This window comes from Salpingoeca rosetta, assembly GCF_000188695.1.
Source record: "Salpingoeca rosetta unplaced genomic scaffold supercont1.4, whole genome shotgun sequence".
In the NCBI taxonomy this organism is placed as follows: Eukaryota; class Choanoflagellata; order Craspedida; family Salpingoecidae; genus Salpingoeca; species Salpingoeca rosetta.
The window spans coordinates 169,234-189,233 of NW_004754930.1; the positions used below are offsets into that span (position 1 = coordinate 169,234).

General features: G+C 54.8%; 6 protein-coding genes across 6 annotated transcripts in view; 3 read left to right on the plus strand and 3 right to left on the minus strand.

Moving 5' to 3' along the window:
- PTSG_01105 (uncharacterized protein) overlaps window positions 1-7,502 on the plus strand; it is a gene marked incomplete at its 3' end in the record, with an annotated part of 13,860 nt that extends 6,358 nt beyond the window's left edge. Inside the window, exons 14-32 of the mRNA XM_004997018.1 lie at window positions 243-433; window positions 648-811; window positions 1,119-1,356; window positions 1,787-1,942; window positions 2,089-2,209; window positions 2,511-2,595; window positions 2,895-3,097; window positions 3,324-3,467; window positions 3,618-3,710; window positions 3,953-4,048; window positions 4,248-4,306; window positions 4,496-4,611; window positions 4,903-5,010; window positions 5,221-5,290; window positions 5,523-5,636; window positions 5,862-6,342; window positions 6,558-6,686; window positions 6,856-6,930; window positions 7,239-7,502. Of these exons, the coding sequence (XP_004997075.1) occupies window positions 243-433; window positions 648-811; window positions 1,119-1,356; window positions 1,787-1,942; window positions 2,089-2,209; window positions 2,511-2,595; window positions 2,895-3,097; window positions 3,324-3,467; window positions 3,618-3,710; window positions 3,953-4,048; window positions 4,248-4,306; window positions 4,496-4,611; window positions 4,903-5,010; window positions 5,221-5,290; window positions 5,523-5,636; window positions 5,862-6,342; window positions 6,558-6,686; window positions 6,856-6,930; window positions 7,239-7,502 (2,907 nt within the window). The remainder of the gene's footprint in view (window positions 1-242; window positions 434-647; window positions 812-1,118; window positions 1,357-1,786; window positions 1,943-2,088; window positions 2,210-2,510; window positions 2,596-2,894; window positions 3,098-3,323; window positions 3,468-3,617; window positions 3,711-3,952; window positions 4,049-4,247; window positions 4,307-4,495; window positions 4,612-4,902; window positions 5,011-5,220; window positions 5,291-5,522; window positions 5,637-5,861; window positions 6,343-6,557; window positions 6,687-6,855; window positions 6,931-7,238) is intronic.
- Window positions 7,503-7,935: 433 nt separating this feature from the next.
- Window positions 7,936-10,648, minus strand: PTSG_01106 (alpha-1,3-mannosyltransferase ALG3; the record flags this gene model as incomplete). Its single annotated transcript, XM_004997019.1, has 8 exons — window positions 7,936-8,086; window positions 8,298-8,436; window positions 8,792-9,056; window positions 9,272-9,395; window positions 9,539-9,699; window positions 9,864-10,008; window positions 10,258-10,357; window positions 10,522-10,648. The coding sequence occupies 8 exons, from the start codon at window positions 10,646-10,648 to the stop codon at window positions 7,936-7,938; spliced, it is 1,212 nt and encodes a 403-aa protein (XP_004997076.1).
- Window positions 10,649-10,701: 53 nt separating this feature from the next.
- Window positions 10,702-14,731, plus strand: PTSG_01107 (cinnamyl-alcohol dehydrogenase family/CAD family). The gene is made up of 10 exons (XM_004997020.1): window positions 10,702-10,933; window positions 11,227-11,671; window positions 11,922-12,046; window positions 12,287-12,383; window positions 12,611-12,786; window positions 12,975-13,349; window positions 13,614-13,737; window positions 13,917-13,981; window positions 14,142-14,225; window positions 14,411-14,731. The coding sequence occupies exons 1-10, from the start codon at window positions 10,779-10,781 to the stop codon at window positions 14,526-14,528; spliced, it is 1,764 nt and encodes a 587-aa protein (XP_004997077.1). The 5' UTR covers window positions 10,702-10,778; the 3' UTR covers window positions 14,529-14,731.
- Window positions 14,732-15,141: 410 nt separating this feature from the next.
- PTSG_01108 (molybdenum cofactor synthesis 1) lies at window positions 15,142-16,832 on the minus strand (the record flags this gene model as incomplete). The annotated part of the gene is made up of 3 exons (XM_004997021.1): window positions 16,809-16,832; window positions 15,442-16,581; window positions 15,142-15,204 (listed from the first exon to the last, which is right to left on the minus strand). The coding sequence occupies exons 2-3, from the start codon at window positions 16,285-16,287 to the stop codon at window positions 15,142-15,144; spliced, it is 909 nt and encodes a 302-aa protein (XP_004997078.1). The 5' UTR covers window positions 16,288-16,581; window positions 16,809-16,832.
- A 21-nt stretch (window positions 16,833-16,853) lies between these two features.
- PTSG_01109 (molybdenum cofactor synthesis 1) lies at window positions 16,854-19,453 on the minus strand (the record flags this gene model as incomplete). The annotated part of the gene is made up of 7 exons (XM_004997022.1): window positions 16,854-17,030; window positions 17,370-17,480; window positions 17,626-17,735; window positions 17,971-18,141; window positions 18,324-18,488; window positions 18,724-18,891; window positions 19,156-19,453. 7 exons carry the CDS (start codon window positions 19,451-19,453, stop codon window positions 16,854-16,856), a joined length of 1,200 nt encoding a protein of 399 aa, XP_004997079.1.
- Window positions 19,454-19,586: 133 nt separating this feature from the next.
- The window catches only part of PTSG_01110 (zinc finger protein), a 2,130-nt gene continuing 1,716 nt past the window's right edge, over window positions 19,587-20,000 (plus strand). Inside the window, exons 1-2 of the mRNA XM_004997023.1 lie at window positions 19,587-19,627; window positions 19,808-19,874. Coding sequence (XP_004997080.1) covers window positions 19,623-19,627; window positions 19,808-19,874 — 72 coding nt within the window. The 5' untranslated portion in view covers window positions 19,587-19,622. The remainder of the gene's footprint in view (window positions 19,628-19,807; window positions 19,875-20,000) is intronic.

Below are 20,000 nucleotides of genomic sequence, written 5' to 3' on the forward strand. Positions count from 1 at the left end.
TCGTGTGTGTGTGTGTGTGTGTGTGTGTGTGTGTGTGTGTGTGTGTGTGTGTGTGTGTGTGTGTGTGTGTGTTTCTGTGTGCATCTGTGTGTGTGTTGTGCATGTGTGCATGGACATGTCGAGTGAATTCGGCACATCGGGGAGCGAGAGCTTTACCATCATCACCATCGTCACCATCATCACACAACGCTGGCTGCCATCGCTCAATCCTCAACCTCACGCTCCTGTTGTCGCTGCTGTAGGTTGCGTGCAAGTTTGATTACATCCGCATCATCTGCAGTTACTCGCAGTTTGTGTCGCTCAACTTGCCGCTGTCGCCAGAGACGCTTGATGAGTGCGTGTCTGCGTGTGATCACACCTTCAAGCGCCGCCACTACCCGGCGTGGGTGCTCCTCAGCAACGTCACCTCCATGCTTGACCACCCAGATCGAAAGTATGCACTGTGTGTTAGTGTGTGAGATTGTAGACATGTGTTGGTGTGTGAGAGAGTGAGAGATTGTATTCGTGTGGGTCGTGTGTGTCGCGTGTCGTGAGTCCGTGGCGCATATGTACACGTGACGATGCATCCTTTGAGCCATACGACACAATCCTGCCACTCATGCATCACATCCACAAACCTGCCGCACCCCCCCCCCTGTGCATTTCAGTCTGCGCCAGCGTGCGATTGCGACGCTGCGGAATGTGCTGATGCGCCACGACCGGCAGCTGACGGCATCGTCGCGAGCAGCGCGCGAACGCGTGGCCATGCTGTACTTTCCTGTCGTGCACATGGTCACTGCACACAGCCAGTACCTCACAACGTCAAGCACAGGTACGATGTGATGGCGGCGGTTGGGGGGGGGGGAGGCAATTAGGGTGGTGGTGGTGATGCTGATGCTGATGCTGATAATGCTGTTGGTGTCAGGTGTGCATGGAATTATTTGAACACCTGTTGCACGGAGCACTTCCATGCATGCTGTTGAATAGGCCTCACATCGCGAGCACAGCTCCACAACCACCACCACACCTCAACCACATCTACACGTACACACGCTCACACTCACTTCGTTTCACCCACCCACCACACACACACACTTCAACTCACACGCCATGTATGTCATGCTGTGTTCACCGCCCAGCCGAGCCGCGGTCGCCGCTGCATCTAAGCCACGACGCAACGCGGGACCTGCTTGCGTGTTTCCTGTTTGTGCTGAAGAACTACGACCCACAGCTCATCATCTACTACCACCGCACGGCGTTTTCGCGCTCGTTCTTTGACGTGTTGCGTCATGCCATTGACACGTTCCACTTCAAGGGGCGCAAGGAGATTGTGGCGGCCATGATGGACGCCCCAATTACCCACCAGCACGCAATCAAGTATGCATGGTGGCGCAATGGCTGGTGGTGGTGGTGGTGGTGTTGTTGTTGTTGTTGTCGTTGTTGTTGTTGTTGAAGTTGTTGTTGTTGTTGAAGTTGTTGTTGAAGTTGTTGTTGTTGAAGTTGTTGTTGTTGTTGTTGTTGAAGTTGTTGTTGTTGTTGTTGTTGTTGTTGTTGTTGTTGTTGTTGTTGTTGTTGTTGTTGTTGTTTAAGTTGTTGTTGTTATTGTTTAAGTTGTTGTTGTTGTTGTTTAAGTTGTTGTGACATCATGACATCGCTTGTTGTCTCTCTGCATGACACTGCGCGCAGGTTTGTATGGTTATGCTGCCTTGCCATGTGCTCATCAACATCTTTGCTGTCTTGCATGTGTGTGTGTGTGTGTCGCACGTGTGCACGCACTGTGCTCATTGATTGCGCCCTATCATCCCAGGATCATTGAGGAAGGATACACAACGGTGAAGCGGAAAGGAAGCTCTGCCAGCGGTCTGATCGATTGGCGAACACGCACACGCAGCGTTGTTGATCGTCAATCACTCTCTGCCTCCACACCAAACGGGTCCCACCTCGGCACACCCCGCAAGAAGACGTACGAGTGTTGTATGTGTGCGTGCGTGTGTGTTGAAGGTGAATGGCTCGGTTCTCCTGCTTGCTGCTGTCCTGTTGGCTCCCGTACAACACCGCTGCCATCCAACCTCCCACCTCTCCCATCGCCACCCCCTCTTTTATCTCCAGCATTGAGCGGAGTGGGACGTCGCCTGTGCCGCCGCTTGAAGAGCAGTCGTCAACGACTCGATTCCGCCTCTCCACCGTCGGCTCTTCCTCTGCACTCCAGGGCGCACTCTCCCCGCAGAAGGTGCCCGATTGCTCGTGCTGGTTTTGTGTTGTTGTGTTGTATTGTACTGTGCTGTCTTGTGTTGTCTTGTGTTGTCTTGTGTTGTGTTGTACTGTGTTGTGTCGTGCCGTGTGGATGGCGCTTGTTGATGACGGTGGTGACGATGTCGTACGGTTGATGGTGAGGGTTTTGTTGAATGTTGTTGCTAGTGTTTTGAGTGGATGTACACGAACAGTACCTGCCGTGTGGCGTGGATGTTTCGCTGCTGCGTGTTCTATTTCATTTGACGGACAAATATGTTTACGTGTGTGAACGTGTGCAGATTGACAAGGCGGTGCTGCATGCCGGCCACTTCGCCATGGAGAGCGCATTCGTCGTCCTTGAGATGCTCGAACTCATCCTCCAAGGTGAACACAATATCATCTTCTTGTGGGCACGTGCCTCCGCGTATGCTTGTGTGTGTGTGGGGGGGGGTGCTTGTGTGTGTGTGTGTGTGTGTGTGTGTGTGTGTGTGGGTGTCTGTCCGTTTGTCTGTCTGTCTGTCCGTCTGTCTGTCTGTCTGTCTGTCTGTATGCCCACCTGTACCTGTACAAATGTGCATGTGTGGACTCCGTGGAGCTCACGCATGTGCGGTTGTCGCAATCATTGCCTCACCTCTGCCGCAATCACTGCTGTATCGCCATCATCATGTGCACGCCCTGTTCAGACTTTCCGGACACGATTGAGGAGCAAGACGGCATGAACTACGTTGCGCAGGACTCGTTTGGCATTCTGCTTGAACTCCTGCGAAAGGAGCCCAGCGACAACATCGTGCCACACGTGTTTGCATCCATCAAAGCGTTTGCAGAGACCTACCCAACTGTCCTCTTCAACCCACAAGTCGACTACAACCAAGAGCTCTGCCACACGGTGAGTAGTCCTCGCGTAGTGTCTGGCTCCACTTTGAAGAGTGCATTTTGCACGTTGCACTGTCAAGATTTGCACTGTGAACATTGCATTGTGTGCACATTCTCCCCGCTTTCCGTCCCCCCCCCACAAACACACACACACACACTCTCTCTCTCTCTCACGCGCGTTTGACACTATCATCCACGCTCCACCCGTGGACTTGACGTGACGTGACGTGACACCACAGGCGCTGCGTGCGTGCAGCAGCTCCCTGCCCCGCTTGCAAAAGTACAGTGCCGTTCTGCTCTATTTTCTCCTCAAGCAGAACATTTCGCGCATGACGCAAGACGTCCTCGTCTCCGTGTCCAAGATCGCAGGCACTCTCACAGAGGTGTGTGTGTGTGTGTGTGTGTGTGTGTGTGTGTGTGTGTGTGTGCAAGTATGGAAGTTGGAGGCAGTGCAATTGTGCGTCTTGGCTTGTGGCTGGTAAGTACCACCAACACCATCTTTTCCACATCACTTTCCCTTCCCCTCCCACCAGAGCGCGGACAAGCGGTTGCAGACGGCAATTGACAAAGTCGCTGAATTGGCGCAGGCAAACGCTGCGCGCAGCCAGCCCGGTTTCTCCAGCGAGGTGCGGTCGCACGTGTGTGTGTGTGTGTGTGTGTGTGTGTGTGTGTGTGTGTTGTGCATGTGTGTTGTGTGCATGTGTGTGTACGTGTCGTGTGCGTGTGTGTACCTGTGTGTGCGTGCTCGTCTACGTCCATCTTGGTGCGTATCTATCCATCAGTGGTTACGCTTGCGTTGCCACGCGTGTGTACTCCTGTATTTGAATTTCTAACTGATCGTTGCTGACCTTCCTTTGCACCATATCAGGTTGAAGGGCTGATGCGACGTGTGAGGACGGTGCTCGTGAACACATCCAAATTCCAACAGTACAAGAGCGATCCCGAAACGCTTGTTGATCTACAGGTGTGACAATGCTGCAACATGACGCCTGGAACGTGATCGTGTGCCGGTTGTACATGGAGCTGCTGGTGCGCTTGGCCTGATGTGTTCCTCTGCTTCTGTCAGCCTTCATCTTGACCATTGACCATTGGTATTTGCTCACAACCACAACAACCACGCACCTTGCCCCTGCTTTGTACACACGTGTTGTCGTTGCAATCAGTGGGACGTTGCCAACTCCTACTCCACATCACCAGACCTTCGCCTCACGTGGCTGGAAAAGTACGACAACGCACAGTCGGGGTTGTGCCTGCATCACACTGCATCCACAATTGCTGTGCCAATCGATGGTTTCGTGCCATGCACGCACACGCAACACACGCGTATGTCTACACTCACGCATGTGCCAACACACACACACATACACATACACATACACACCCACATTGGCTTGTGTGGTACACGTGACAGGATGGCAAGCAACCAGGCCGAGAGCAAGTGCTGGGTTGAGGCGGGCATGTGTGTTGTGCACGGCGCCGCCATCACCGCCCAGGTCCTCGCTGTAAGAGATCCAAACTCCCCATACCGTACGTCCCTCCGCTCGCAACGTTTCCTTCGTTTTGTGTGCATGTGCGTTTCTTGCTCTTGTGTGTGTGTGTGCATGTGTGTGTATGTGTATGTGTGTGTACGACATGTTGTTACACCATGAAGCACACACGCGCACACATGCACGCGCGCGCACACATACACGCACACACACACACGCGCGCGCACACACACACACAAGGTGCAACACACGCCAGTGCAATCACTGCTCTGCCCCAGCCGTTTTTTTTTCCAGCGTCATCTCAATTCCTTTTATCCTGCATCCACTGCAGGTTTGAAGGACTTTGAAGCGATTTCGCCAAACATCAACATGGAGCGACTGGATGCGCTTGCTGTTGAGCAAGCAAAGAGTCTCACGTCTCCTCTCTTCACCACGCGAGGTGAGTGGTGGCGAGATGGCAGAAAGGATGGTAGTGGTGGTGGCGGTGGCGGCGGCAGTGGGAGGTTGTTGTTGTCAGTATGCACAGCGCACGCACAATCACACGCTCATTCAGCGAACGTGTGTTTGTTGCTCATCATACACCTCACATCACACGCACACGCACACGCACACGCACATGTGCATGCACAACTGCTCGCTGCTGCCACAGATTGGTGCACATGGTTTCGCGTCGCCATCTCCTGTTTCAAGCGCGCAGAATACTACGAACTCGTCGGTGCGTGTGTGTGTGTGTGTGTTGTCCAGCGACAGTCACTGTGCCGGGGGCCTATTGATAGCATCTTGTAGGTATATCTCTAGTAGGGGCTAGTATGTCGTTATATTTAGATGTGTCACTCAACGTTCAAGAAGCGTGCTTCTGTGCGTTGTGCTGGTCTTATTGCCGCTGGACATCGTACTGACGTCTCGCCTTCGTGAACACGTGCATGTGGGATGGTCCGTGTTACTCTTCAGCAAACTGTACAACCTGATCACACCGCGATTTGAGGAGCAGAATCGGTACACGCTGCTCTCCGAAGCGCACAGCGATCTGCACGAGTGCTACGAACACATTCTCCAGGCAAACAAGTGTGTAACCATGCGTGATGTCAACTCCCGCCTGAGTCGAGCACCGCCCTTTTTTGTGCTTTCTGGTCTGCCCTGCGTGTGCACCACGCGTGTACATGTCTGTGTGTGTGTGTGTGTGTCTGTGTGTGTGTGTCTGTCTTGCCTTCCGTCACTCACGCATATGCAACCCCACCTTCAACACACACACATGCACACACACACACACGCACGCACTGAATGCAATAGGAACCGCATGCGTCACTTTGCGACGTATTACCGCGTCAAGTTCTTTGGCGCTGCGTTTGAGACTATGGACGGCAAGGAGTTTATTTACAAGGAGCCGAACATCACGCCGCTCGCAACAGTCTCCATTCGTCTCAAGTCGCTCTACACAAAGCATCTTGCCGGCAAGGCAGCGCTTGAGATGATCACGGACTCAAATGACGTGGACGCAAGCACGCTTGATGCAAGCAAGGCCTATCTGCAGATCACACACGTGGAGCCGTATTTTGATGAGGAGGAGCTGGCAGAACGCGCGTTTCATTTCCACCGCAACTACAAATTGCAGCGTTTTATTTACGAGACGCCGTTTACAGCATCTGGAAAAGCGCGCAGCGAATCTGTGACGGAGCAGTGCAAACGCAAGACCATTCTCACCCTCGCCAACTCGGCCTTCTTCCCCGCCCTCCGCAAGAGGTGCCGTCTCTATGCATGTCCGCACATGTGTGTGTGTGTGTGTGTGTGTGTCTGTATGTGTCTGTGTGTGTGTGTGTGTGTGTGTGTGTGTCTTGAAATATGTTTTTGCAGCCACCTGTGTTCAAGAATAATCTGCATCTGCATCATCATAACATTCGCCAACCCTCCCATCTTCCCATCATGCTTTGATTATTATTTTCGTTTGCTTGCAGGCTTGAAGTGCAGCAGCCGCACACAATCATCGAGCTGAGCCCAATCCGCGTTGCCATTGATGAGATGACGAAGAAACTGCTCAAGATTGAGGAAATTGTCGAGGCATCCATCCCGAACCTCGTGATGCTGCAGCTCCAACTTCAGGGCACCCTCACCTCCCAGGTGCGGCCATGTGCTTGGCTGGTGGCAGTTGCCTGGTGGCCGTTGGCTGATGGCGGTTGATGTTGTGAGCGACACTTGTGGGTCATGGTTATTCTGTGCGCAAGCGAATGTAACAAAGGAGTGTGTGATTGTGTGTCTTCATGTGTGTGCGTGTGGTTGTGTGTTTCAGGTGAATGCGGGGCCGATGCAGTACGCAGCCGAGTTTCTTGGCAAGAAGGACCAATTCCCAAAGCGCGACATCAGAGTATGTGGAGTGCGTTGCTTGTGCACGAGCATGGGGTGGCACACATGCAGGTGCTGGTCGCCATCACATCTTCACAAGCATGCGCACAAACACCCGCGCCTATATGCACACACATACACACACATACGCGCACGCACACACACACATACACACATGCACACACACACGTACACACACATACATACACACACATACATACATACACACGTACCTACGCCTTTCCTCCTGCTGCCCTTCCATCACTCCGGCATCTCACCTCTTCAACTTCATTTATTTCCCCCCCCCCCCCGCGCGGTGTTTGGTTGCAGAAACTGTCTGATTTGTTTGAGAAACTGCTGGAGCACATGCGCGCAGGCGTGGAGGTTCACCGCCGGCTCATCTCGGAGGAGCATTTAGAGCTTCAAGTACAATTGGAGGCGGGACTGGACAGAATGTCCGCCACGTTGGAACAGCTGATTCCGTCCATCCGCCAGAAGAAGCGACGCAGCATGCGCCAGATGCCGCAGCCCAAGGGCGTTTCGGACAAGGTGGACGAGCCAGGCATCCACTACCTCAACCACCTCCTTGGCTGAGCAGCCAGGTGTTTGGTCGAAGGTGGCTTGAGCTGGCATTTACAACCAGCAGTGGTTGCTTGCTTGCAGTTGTTATTCACACGCTTGGACGACAGTGCTGCGGCTTTTGATAGTGGTGATGGTGTGAGGGTGGAGCGCATTCAAGGCGTGGCTCTTGCCGGGCCTGATGTTATTTGCTTTCCTTTACGTTCCACTGTTATTATTCTGTGTTTGCTTTTCATTTCTCCGTTGTTTCAGTGATGTGCCCTTGCTTGGCTGGTGGCTGCGAGGTTGTTCAGCCGATGCTTTGGTGTTGTCTGCTTTGAGACGTGTTGGTGTGTGTGTACGGTCTTCATTTCCGTTCTCAGTCACCGCTAGAAGGATCCAAGCTTTGCAGGTGACATGATGTGATGTGACACATACATTCTGCCTATCGAAACATGAACATGTGCAGCTATGCAGACTTGATCTTGTGTGGTGTCGGTGTGGTTGCAGTGAACACAGCAATGATCATGATGAAATGGCACACGTGCAGAACAGCTGAGCTGATGTCTGTGGACGGATAGGTGTTCCAGGCAAACTCAATCCCCACGAGAACAGCACACCTAAAGCGATGATGAAAGGGGAGTTGTTGCGCGGTGTGTATGCGTGTGAGGGGGGGGGGGGGCAGAGATCAAATGAGTGTGAGCAACGCACACAACCAGAAATGCACAAGAGACAAAATACATACACATACCCGTACACGTTCGTGCATACCTGCACACGCACAAGCACAGACGTACATACACACGCGCATGCATACACGCACACGCACACGACCTGAGTAGGAATGGCAGCTTTGAGTTCCAGAGAAGCCAGGCGATGGAGTGATAGTACCAGATGTAAAATTGGTAGTGCAAGCTGCGGGCAACAGCCATCCCAACGAGATTGGAGGCGAACAGCGTCAGCAGGATGCCTCGTGCATCGAACCGGCACCGCCCAAAGTCACGTACACTGAACCGTCTGTTTGAGTGTTTTGGGCGGGGGGATATGTGTGTGTGTGAGTGAATGTGTGTGAGTGTGTGTGTGTGTGTGTGTGTGTGTGTGTGTGTGTGTGTGTGTGTGTGTGTGTGTGTGTGTGAATGTGGGTGTGAATGTGTGTGTGGGGGGGGGGGGTGAATGTGTGTTCAGTGTGCGTGTTCAGTGTGTGTGAATGTGTGTGTGTGTGAATGTGTGTGTGTGTGTGAATGTGTAAGCGCCACACATGAAAATGCATGAAAGAGCATGCACAGCACACAGCACGCTAATCCAAACAAAGCACACGCATACACACGCAACCACCACCGCCACCACCTCGTGCGCCAATATGTGGCGAGCACTGAGCACAACTGACCTTGACCACTTGTACGCAAGAGCGGACAGGAGAGCAATGTGCAGGAGGAGGAGCCCTGCGTGAAATCGTCGGTCCAGAAACGTTTCTTCCGGAAGAAAGCGCCAGTTGACCGTCCACACGTACATGAACTGGCGGCCAAGGTTGAAGGAGCGGACAATGTATCCGATCGGGTTCTCCAGCAGAAACGGGACGGCAAGCGCAACCTGCACATGCGGTGTGTCATTTTGGTGATGATGCCGTGATGTAAGAGGGGGGGGGGGGCAATTGTGTGATTCTGGGAGCGGGGCGGGTGCTTGCTGCACAGAAGGCCTACAAAATGAACACACACACACGCACGCACACACACACACACACACACACACACACACACACACACACACACACACACACACACACACACACACACACACACACACACACACTGAATGAGGCCGCAGAGAGCGATTCGCCAGAATGCGCCGGCGAAGCCGCAGTGGAGAAGAAGAAGCAGAAGCAGGCCCGGCGCAAACAGCAGCACGTTCATCTTGATGGACACAGCAAGACTGCAGCCAAGAAGGTGGGGGGCGAGGGAGGTGATGTAGATGAACACGGGTGTGTGAGCGTGTGTGTAGTTGTGCACATGCATGGAAGGATGTGTGTGTGTGAACGAGAAGAGTCGTCAGAATCGCGGCCGCAGCTTGCTTACCTGAAAAGGACGCAGCCGGCCGTCCACTTGTACTTGACGAAGAGCGCGCAGGCGGCATAGAAGAAGAGCATGGCGACCGGATCGTTGAAGAGGCGAAGCACGAAGATGGAGTGCACCCGGAACGCCGTCAGCGCGATGACTGCCAGCAGGTACGGCGGTTGCTGCCGCAAGGACGCGTGGTGGGGTTTTCAAACACAAGCACGACGATAGATGAGCGGATGCACGGTACAGTGCGAGCAATGAAGGTGCAGGTGGTGGTCATGGCAACGACAAGGACGAGTCGTTCGCAACCATCATGATGTGCTGATTATGGAGCTGGTCATACCTTCGTTGCAATGTAGAGGTACATGACAAGCGCGAGGAAGGCCAGGTAGACGCCAGCAAAGATGTATTGTGCCAGCAGGATATCAGCTCCTTGTCCTGTCACATGGTATAACCCTGCAAAGATGTACACAAACCCAGCAGGGTATCTGTGTGTGTGTATGTGCGTGTGAGTTGGTGTGTGTGAGTGTGAGTGTGTGTGTGTGTGTGTGTGTGTGTGTGTGTGTGTGTGTGTGTGTGTGTGTGTGTGTGTGTGTGTGTCAGTGAGTGAGTGGAGGCATGTTGTGTGAGCACCGCTCGGTCTCTCAGTCTCTCGATCTTGCTTCAGCTCTCCCCTCTCCATCTTCACCCCCACCTCCACCTGCGTCTGCGTCTGCATCTTGGGTGTGCAAACTTACACAAGTGGGCCCGTGTCTCCCTTGAGCTGGGTGTAGTCGTGTGTGCCATTCAAGAAGCCTTCCACCTCATCCATATACGCCTTCCAGTCAATCTCCGTATCTGTTCATTGCGTGTGTGTGTGTGTGTGTGTGTGTGTGTGTGTGTGTGTGTGTGTGTGTGTGTGTGTGTGTGTGTGTGTGTGTGTGTGGTGAGGGAGCGTTCCAGTCAATGTCAGGATCACACCCACACGAGGCATCACTGCACACTGGCAACATTCCACTCACATGAGACAAAGTGGATGATGGCCCAGAGCAGCGCAATCTCCGCTGCGAACACGAGCGTCGCCATGCGCCATGACACACGCCAGTCCGTCAGCGTCTCCCGTGCAAACCCAACAACCCCAGACAACATCCTCTGCGTCTGTGGTGTGTGTCTGTGTGTGGCTGTGTTGTGTGTGTTGTGCAATTAATTCTCTTTCCTCCCTCCAAACCACCGAACACAACACGACACCCAATACACACAAACACAACAAGACAAGACAATGGTGCTGGCGCTTGTGACTGGCGGAAGTGGGTACCTTGGTGCTCACGTGGTCGCCATGCTTCTGGAGAGGGGCTACAATGTACGCGCAACGGTTCGCGACGTGCACAACCCCATCAAGACAGACCACTTGCGGAGCTTGCCCAACAGTGACAAGTGAGTCGTGAGGTGTGGCTATTGTGTGTGAATGAAGGAGTGTTTGCGTGTGTGTGTGCATGTGTGTTTGTCTGTGTGTGTGTGTGTGTGTGTGTGTGTGTGTGTGTTTGTGTTTGTGTTTGTGTTGTGACAGTGTGTGTGTTTGTGTGTGTCACGGTGTACAGTGTGTGCCTGCACTCCTCTCTGAACCCTCTGCCCGTCTGCCCGTCTGCCCGTGTGCGTGTATGCGTCCGTTGTGCGTACCTGCTTTGTCACACCACCCTCTCGTTCACTGTCACCCTCAACCCGCACAGGTTGGAGCTGGTGCAGGCAAACCTGCTGGATGAAGAGTCTATTGCAAAGGCGGTGTCAGGGTGCGACGTGGTGTTCCACACGGCGAGCCCCTTCTTCCACATGACCAACGACGAGCACGTCTTGGTGGAGCCCGCAGTGCAGGGTACGCTGGCCGTGCTGCGCGCCGCCAAGGCCAACAACATCAAGGAGGTCATTGTCACCAGCTCCACCGCAACCGTCTTTGCAAAGGACACGCCAAAGGACCACGTGTTCACGGAGGAGGACTGGTCGGATGAGGCCTGGCTCCGCGAGCGCAAGATTATGTACCGCGTCTCCAAGCTCCTGGCGGAGCGCGCTGCCTGGAAGTTTGTTGAGGAGGAGTGCCCCGACATGCGGCTGGTCGTCATGAACCCCACCCTCATCATCGGTCCGATGTATCAGCCCACCATGAACACCAGCAACGAGGTACAGTTGATGTGTGTGTGTATGTGTTTGTGTGTGTCTGTCTGTGTGTGTGTCTGCTGTCTGTCTGTCTGTGTGCCTCTGTATCTGTGTGTGTGTGTGTGTGTCTGCCTGCGTGTCTGCCTGTGTGTGTGTGTGTGTCTGTGTGTCTATGTGTTCATACGAGCCTGCCTGGCGATTACTTACCGTATGCATGTCCTTGGTTGCCTCCACCCGCCTCCCTTCCTTCCTTTCCTTCCACTCCCACGTGCAGTTCCTGCTGGACATGTTCAATGGTCGCAAGCCCGTCATCCCTAGCGGCTTCATGACATTTGTTGACGTGCGGGATGTTGCTCTTGCCCACATCCTCGCCTACGAGAACAAAGAGGCAAAGGGCAGGTAGGTGTGTGTGTGTGTGTGTGTGTGTGTGTGTGTGTGTGTGTGTGTGTGTGTGTGTGTGTGTGTGTGTGTGTGTGTGTCTTGGGCACGGTTTCTTCAAGTTGTTGGCGAAGAATCTGCGCGCAATCCTTCAAGCCGATAACGACGAACTTCAACTTCTCATCCCCCGCCCCTCCTCCGCAAATACACACACACAATATATATTTTTATACGCACGCGACCCACCATGCCACGTGTCAGGTTCCTTCTGGTGGCCGGGACGGAGCGGTGGTCGCATCTTGTGCGCGATGCCCGCCACGCCCTCCCGCCAGAGTTCAGCCGCCTCCTCCCAGAGAAGGTAACGACACGGATGGGGGGGGAGGGGCAGTGGACAGTAGACGGTGGTCTTCTGCGCTGGTTGCGAGTACAGTGTTGACAAGGCTTCTGGTGCTAAACTCGTCCGCTCATGCACACACGCGCAACACACACACGCACACGCACACACACACGCACACACGCACACACGCAACACGCACACGCGCGCGCGCAACACAACATCATTGACACCTGCACGCGAATGTACAGGTTGAGCCCGAGTCTGCGGACCAGCGGGGGATTGTTGCGGACTGCACCAAGGCGAAGACGGTGCTTGGTCTTGAATTCAAATCTCCCGCCGAGAGCACGGCTGATCTGTACCGCTGCCCGCGCTTCCAGCGCCACCTGCGCGAGATTGTGGGCACACACATGCCAGCTGCTGCCAGGTGCGCTGCTGGTGTTTGTACTGAGGAGATGTGTGGCTCTGGTGGACGTGCGTTTATAGGTGCCTGCTGTCTGTGTGTGTGTGTGTGTGTGTGTGTGTGTGTGTGTGCCGTGTTCACCCGTACAATCCACTCGAACAACCCTCCCACCTTGTTCCCCACGCCCGCCCACCTTGTCTCTCGTGCAACAGGTGGTCGCTGTCTGGCAAGACGGCACTCGTCACGGGGGCGACAAAGGGCATTGGCAGCAGCGTGGCCGACGAGCTCGCACGTCTCGGTTGCCGCGTTGTCATCGTTGCCCGTACGGAGAGCGATGTGGAGGCAAAGGTCTCGCAGATCATCAAGGAGCACGGTGCTGGCACTGCCGTTGGCTGCACGGCTGATGTGTCCACCAGCGAGGGGCGGGAGCGTGTCGTGGCGTTTGTGAACCAGAACATCGGACAATCGCTCGACATTCTCATCAACAACGCCGGATTCAACATCCGCAAGCCCACGACCGAGTACACGGAGGAGGAGGTGTCGTCCATCGTCAACACCAACATGATGTCCTTCTTTCACCTCACACGGTTGGTGACTCCAGAGGCTAGTGCTCTGTGTGTGTGTGTGTGTGTGTGTGTGTGTGTGTGTGTGTGTGTGTGTGTGTGCCTGCGTGCGTGCCTGTGTGTGTCTGTGTGTGTGCGTGCGTGCCTGTGTGTGTCTGTGTGTGTGCCTGCGTGCGTGCCTGTGTGCGTCTGTGTCACTGCTCTTGCACCAGCGTCTTGTGCAACGACATTCACGCCCTCAGCCCACACCTCCTTCTTCGCCCACCCCCCCCCCCCCTTCCAATTCAGTCGCCTGCACGGGCACTTGAAGCGCTCCGGCTCTGCGTCTGTCGTGCTCGTTGGCAGTGTCGCCGGCCACACCGGTATCCGCAGCGGTGTGCCGTACGCCATGACTAAGGCCGCCATGGAACAGGTGCTGTGTGTGTGTGTGTGTGTGTGTGTGTGTGTGTGTGTGTGTGTGTGTGTGTGTGTGTGTGTGTGTGCCTGTTGTGCAGGCGGTGTGGGGCAGACGAGGGCTTGCGGCAGCTGTACTGTTGCTGTTGCCTTTGCTGCTGCTGGTGCGCTCACCGGTATTAATGTTTGCGTTTACAGGCCACACGCAACTGGGCGTGCGAATGGGCAGCGGACCGCATTCGCGTCAACTGCGTCGCCCCCTGGTGGGTTTCAATCGCGCTGCTCCTGGTGGTGATTCTGTGGTGGCTTGTGTTGTTTCTGTTGTCGTTGCTGTGCTGGCGTGTGCAGGCCATGTCAGCTTACTTATTGCCCTGCCTCTGTTTTTAATTCTGTGCTCACATGCGCTGGTATGCGGCCGCACAGGTACATTCGCACGCCGCTGGTGGAGGGCGTACTCAGCAACAAGGACTATCTCGACGAAGTCGTCTCCCGCACGCCGATGCGCAGGTCTGGTTGCCGCACACACGCATGCACGTTGCACACACACACAGACACACACACACACACACACACGCATGCACGTTGCACACACACACACACACACACACACAATACACACACATGCACGCACACACGCAATACATTCACGCGTTATGCCGTGCCTGTCGCTCTTGTTGTTGTGCTTGGTGCAGGGTTGGCGAGGTGCACGAGGTTGCCGCGCCCGTCGTCTTCCTGTGCATGCCCGCGTCCTCGTATATCACGGGCCAGACCCTTTCGGTCGATGGCGGCTTCTGCTCCTACAGCTTCTGATGGGGGCATGTCGTGTCGTCGTGTCATGCATGCGTGCCGCGTTAGTTTTCAAGCAACAGCGACAACAACCCCTCCCCTTTGCTTTGTTCCACGCGTTGCTGTCGGCCCGCGCCCCTGGATGAATTATTTCGTCTTCAACGCCGGACGCTTTGCGAATGCAATCGCGCGTGGTGTGAATTTGGCATCAATACACAACACCACACAAACAAAGGAATTGCGCATGTATACGCGAGTGTTGGAGAATGGTTGTCTCGGATGCCATGGCTCGTCATATATACCAGGTCACGGGGGAAGAGGAGGCTGTGGTCGTTCGCACCTGGTGATGTAGCAAGGTAGCAGCATGTTGCAGTGTTGGACCACACGAGGAGAAGCAGAAACAAAAAAGAGAGAGAGAGGGGAAAGATGGTGGGCGGGTACCATTGCCTCTTTTCAACTTGAAACGTTTCCGTGGCCAGCGAGTCAAAGGCTTGACGCAAGGCGTAGAACGTGTGGTGCAAAAGCACGAAGACCAACACCCCCACCCCCACCCCCCGGGCGATTCCCAGCAGACAGGCAGACGAGAACCAAGTTAAAAAAAAAAAAAAAAAGACGAAGATAGCGGAATTGTTCGACATTAAATCATGGGATGGAGATGTGAGGACAGCTGGGAGTCGCGTGCACCACCAACACCTCGCGCCTGAGAAGAGCGAGACAGAAAACACACCATCCTTCATGCAACACAATCATTGCCACAAGTGTTTATTGTGACCGGCGTGCTGCTCACAAGTTCTACACACACACCAGGCCTGTTTACTCACACAAAGCAAAGGAGAAATGCCAAAGGAAAAGAGAGTCAGCAAGAGCAATCACACAGACATACAACAACCACACATGTGTCAGTCATTTACAAGTCCCCAAGCCACTCAGCCGGCACCTCAGCTGGAAGGAATCGAAACTTGTCACGTGCACCACCACCACCACCACCACCACCACCACCATCATCATCATCATCATCATAACTGCTGCTGTCACAGGCGATGAACAGACCCGATTTCCCGCCACTCTTGAGAAGCAGGCGTGTCTCTGCAATGCACACGCTCTTGTCAATGGCCTTCACCATGTCGTACACGGTGAGCGCAGCAACGCTCACAGCGGTCATGGCCTCCATCTCCACGCCCGTCACACCTGTCGTGCGTGCGCGTGCGAGCACGACGACCTCACGGCCAGATTCCGACAGCACAACACGCATGTCGACTGCGTCGATGGGAATGTTGTGGCAGAGCGGGATGAGCGTGGCCGTGTGCTTGGCGCCACAGATGCCGGCAAAGTGTGCGATTTGCAACACGTTGCCCTTGGCAACTGCACCGTCGGAGGACAGCAACACGTCTGCCACGCCCTGCGATACACGGACACGGGATGACGCAATCGCGGTCCTGCGTTGCGGATGTTTCATCCCAACATCCACCATGCGAGCACGGCCGCCCTCGTCCACGTGTGTAAGCGTGGACTTGGCGCGACACTGCAGTCGGAACGGGGACAGCGATGAACGGGCAAGTGGCAGCGTCGATGTTGACGGTGTCGGCAGAGACGAGGGAAGCGGTGCTGGGCAAGCTGCTGCAGACGAGGAGGAGGAGGAGGAGGAGGAGGAGGAGGTGGTGGTGGTAGCGGAAGAGTGCACCGACAACGCATGCCGTGGCCTGTGTGGCTGGTCTTGCAGGGGTGCAGGTGACGAGAAAAGGAGAAACGAAGACGCCGGTGGCAGCAAACGATACAGCGGCATGCCCACACCCGCGATGGTGTCGCCAGCCTCGTCCACGGTGGAGGAGGAGGAGGAGGAGGAAACACGAGTTGCAGATGAAGGCGACGAGGGCGTGGTGGCACGACGAACGAGGGGCGAGACGCAAGAAGACACGAGTGGGGACGGTAACGACGACGACGACGACAATGACGGTAACGGCCGAGCAGAAGTAGGATGGGTCGATTCTGCACAGTGAGGGCGGGGGGGGGGGAATGCAAGCAAGGAGACACCACAGTGAGAAACGGGTTGGCGTGGCCTGGTAAGGGCAGTATACACCTGTACAAGACGGTTTGAAGCAACAAGAAGGGGGCGGGGGTGTCGGGGGGAGGGAGGGATCGAAGAAAAGGGGTAGTGGTCAGCGAAGGAAGTCGACACCAAAGACAACAAGTGGAGAGGAGAGGCGGGAGGAGACAGAGGAGAGGTGGGCAAGAGATCGATCGCGAAGCCACAGCACCACTCAGCGTGGTTGAAACATGAAACACGACACGGCACAGCATACTCACATTAGTGAAGCAGAGCAAGCTACTGGGAAGAGAAGCGCAACAGCGTCAGCCGCCAATAAGGATCATGGGCCGATTTTTCCTCTTTGCCAACTCAAACATGCCTGCATGCTGCTTCTTCTTCCGCTTCACAGCCGCGTCGATCTCACGAATCGTCTCCTCGTCGTTCTCGCTCCGCCGCAGCGCGTGCTTGAGATCAACCTCCGTACTGCCAAATAGGCACACCTGCAGACGCGTGTACATGGCGTATGCGGGGAAGTGCGTGTGTGTGTGTGTGTGGGGGTGTGTGTGTGGGTGAGCGGGAGTGTGGGGAGGGAGTGTGGGGAGGGAGTGTGGGGAGGGAAGTGTGGGAAGGGGTGGCATGTACACGCCACAGCGTACAACGAGGAACAACAAGCATGTACAGCACGAAGCGCAGCCGAGAGCACGCACACACAGGGTGGACAGATGAACACACGCACGAGTGGATGAGTGGATGAATGAGCAAACAAGCAAATGAGCAAACAAGCAATGAATCAACCAAACACGCAATCAATCAAATAAGTAAACAAGACAGCGCCGGACCTTCAATTGGCCGTTTGCAGTGATGCGCAGGCGATTACAGGAGCCACAAAAGTGCTCGCTCATGGATGTAATGAAACCAATTCGTCCCGCATGGCCGGGCACCCACCACGCCTGGCAGCGACAATGGTGGCGGTGGTGGTGGCGGCGGCGGTGGTGGTGAGACTGACGACGGTGAAACAGCAGACAGTCACACACACACACACATGCACACACACACACATGCACACACACCCACATGCACACAACACACGCACACCTTTGACGTGTCATTGGGATGATCTGAGAGGCGAGTGAGGGTGAACCGCTGCTCAATCCTCTCCAGCATCTCTTTGTACGACACAAACCGGTCCATGTTCCATCGGTTGCCTGCAGGCAAGATGGTCAGCGCAAGCGTGTATGTCGAGTGAGTGGGAGCGGGGAAACCACGAGGGAGTATGTAAAGGAGGGAAGCAAACGCAAATGGGCGAACAGTCAACGTGTATGCATCTCGAAGAGCACACGTACTCATACGCAGACACAAACACATGCGCGCACACATGCGCAGACACAGAGACACAGACACACTACACACACACGCACACACGCGAACAATTTGACTGACCATCAAAGGGCATGTATTCGATGAAGCGAACATCAACCGGCTTCTCGCGCGTCCACTCGACAAAGTCGAGCAGCTCATCATCGTTGACGTTGCGGGTCAGCACGACGTTGATTTTTGGGGTCAAGCCAGCATCAATGGCCGCATCAATCCCACGGAACACCCGGTCCAGCCCTGGCGCCCGGGGCGGGGGAATATCAACAATGGGCATTGTGAACATGCAATGGCACCGCTGCGGCTGTGCACGTCATACATGCAACACACACACACACAAACACACAAACAAACAAACAAACAAACAAACAAACAAACAAACAAACAAACAAACAAGCAAACAAACAACCCCACGCGCAAACCTCTGCGTCTGGAGATGATGTTGAACTTGTGCTCGTGGAAGGTGTCGAGGCTGACGTTCAAATGGGTGAGGCCGGCATCCTTCAGGGCATCCAGCTTGCGTGCCAGCGTCAAGCCATTGGTTGTGATGCCAACACTCTCAATGCCTGGCATGCCTCGGAACTCCCCTGTGCGCGTGCGTGTGTGAGTATGTGATTATATGTGATTATGAACTCAAAAGGAACACTCATTTGCGTACACATGCAGCCCACACATACGCACACACACGCACCCCCACACATACGCATACACATGCACCCCACACATACGCATACACACATGCACACACGCATGCACATAGACGCGTGTGTACAGGGTGTGCAGACATGTCCCACGGGCAAATCGCAGCCTAAGGAAACGTACGAATGAGGTCGGAGAGCTGGGGATACAGGAGGGGCTCTCCACCTGTGAGTCGGATCTTGCTGACGCCGTTTGAAGCGAAGATGCGGGCCAATCGCACCAGCTCATCAAAGGTGAGCAGCTCGTCCTTTGGTGACAGCTGCACGCCTTCCTCAGGCATGCAGTACTGGCCTGCTCAACACGAAACGCACATAATACACAACACATAGACACAGACACAGACACACACACATACAACAAAATACATTGACACATACACAGACAGACAGACGCAGACACAGACACGCAAGCAATTCACAAAACACAAAATACACACACACACATGCAATGCATCTCGATTAGAAAGTGCGAAAGACCAGCAAGGTGCTGCGATCAGGAGCACACGAATAGCAACAAAGAGCAACACAAAGAGACCCGCAACGCTGCTGAACTCACATCGGAGGTTGCAGCGCTCTGTGAGGCTGATGCGCAAATAGCTGTGCTGGCGGCCGAACAAATCCGTAAGCACCGACGACACACGGGACTGCTCTTGTTGAGTTTGGTGTGCTGGTCCTTCCTTCTGCGAATGGCGTTGCCCATCTGTGGCTTCTTGGTGTTGATCCGGCTCCGGCATCGCAGAGCCATGCTGAAAGCGCGCGCATTGGCGCACTGCAGTAGCGGACAAAGTGGCGGCGAGGTTCACCGGCTGTTGGCGTGCCATGAGGGCTGCTGCCGCACCAGCCCACCTGTGCATGGTGTTGGTGGTGCTGGTCATCGTCAGAAAGGGGCGCATGACGCCTCGTCCTCCACAACAGCACGCCTGCATCATTTTTGCGCGAGGTGGCGTCACACGAAAGAAAAATATCCACCACACCCACAAATCTTCAGGACTTCCGCCAAACAAGAGACAAGACGAGAAGAAGATGAGGTGTGGAAGGACGATCGCACTGGCTCAGTGTGTGTGTGTGTGTGTGTGTGTGTGTGTGTGTGTGTGTGTGTGTGTGTGTGTGTGTGTGTGAATGTGTGTGTTCGTGGGTATTGGCTTCGCTTGCTTGTGGCGGCCGCTGGTTTGACGGTGTTTTGGCGTGCTTGTCGCTGCTGAACACAGCCGTGATATGGGAAGTGCCGGCGGAGATGACCGCATGCCCGCCCTGTACAAGATCTACCGCGTCGCGGTGAGTTTGGAGAGCAACGACAAGTGATGTGCACGTGTGATACGAGAGTGCACGACTTGTCTCAGGACCGTGTGTGGTGCGTGTGTGTGCGTGTGTGTGTGGTGCGCGTTCTTGCATCCACTGTCC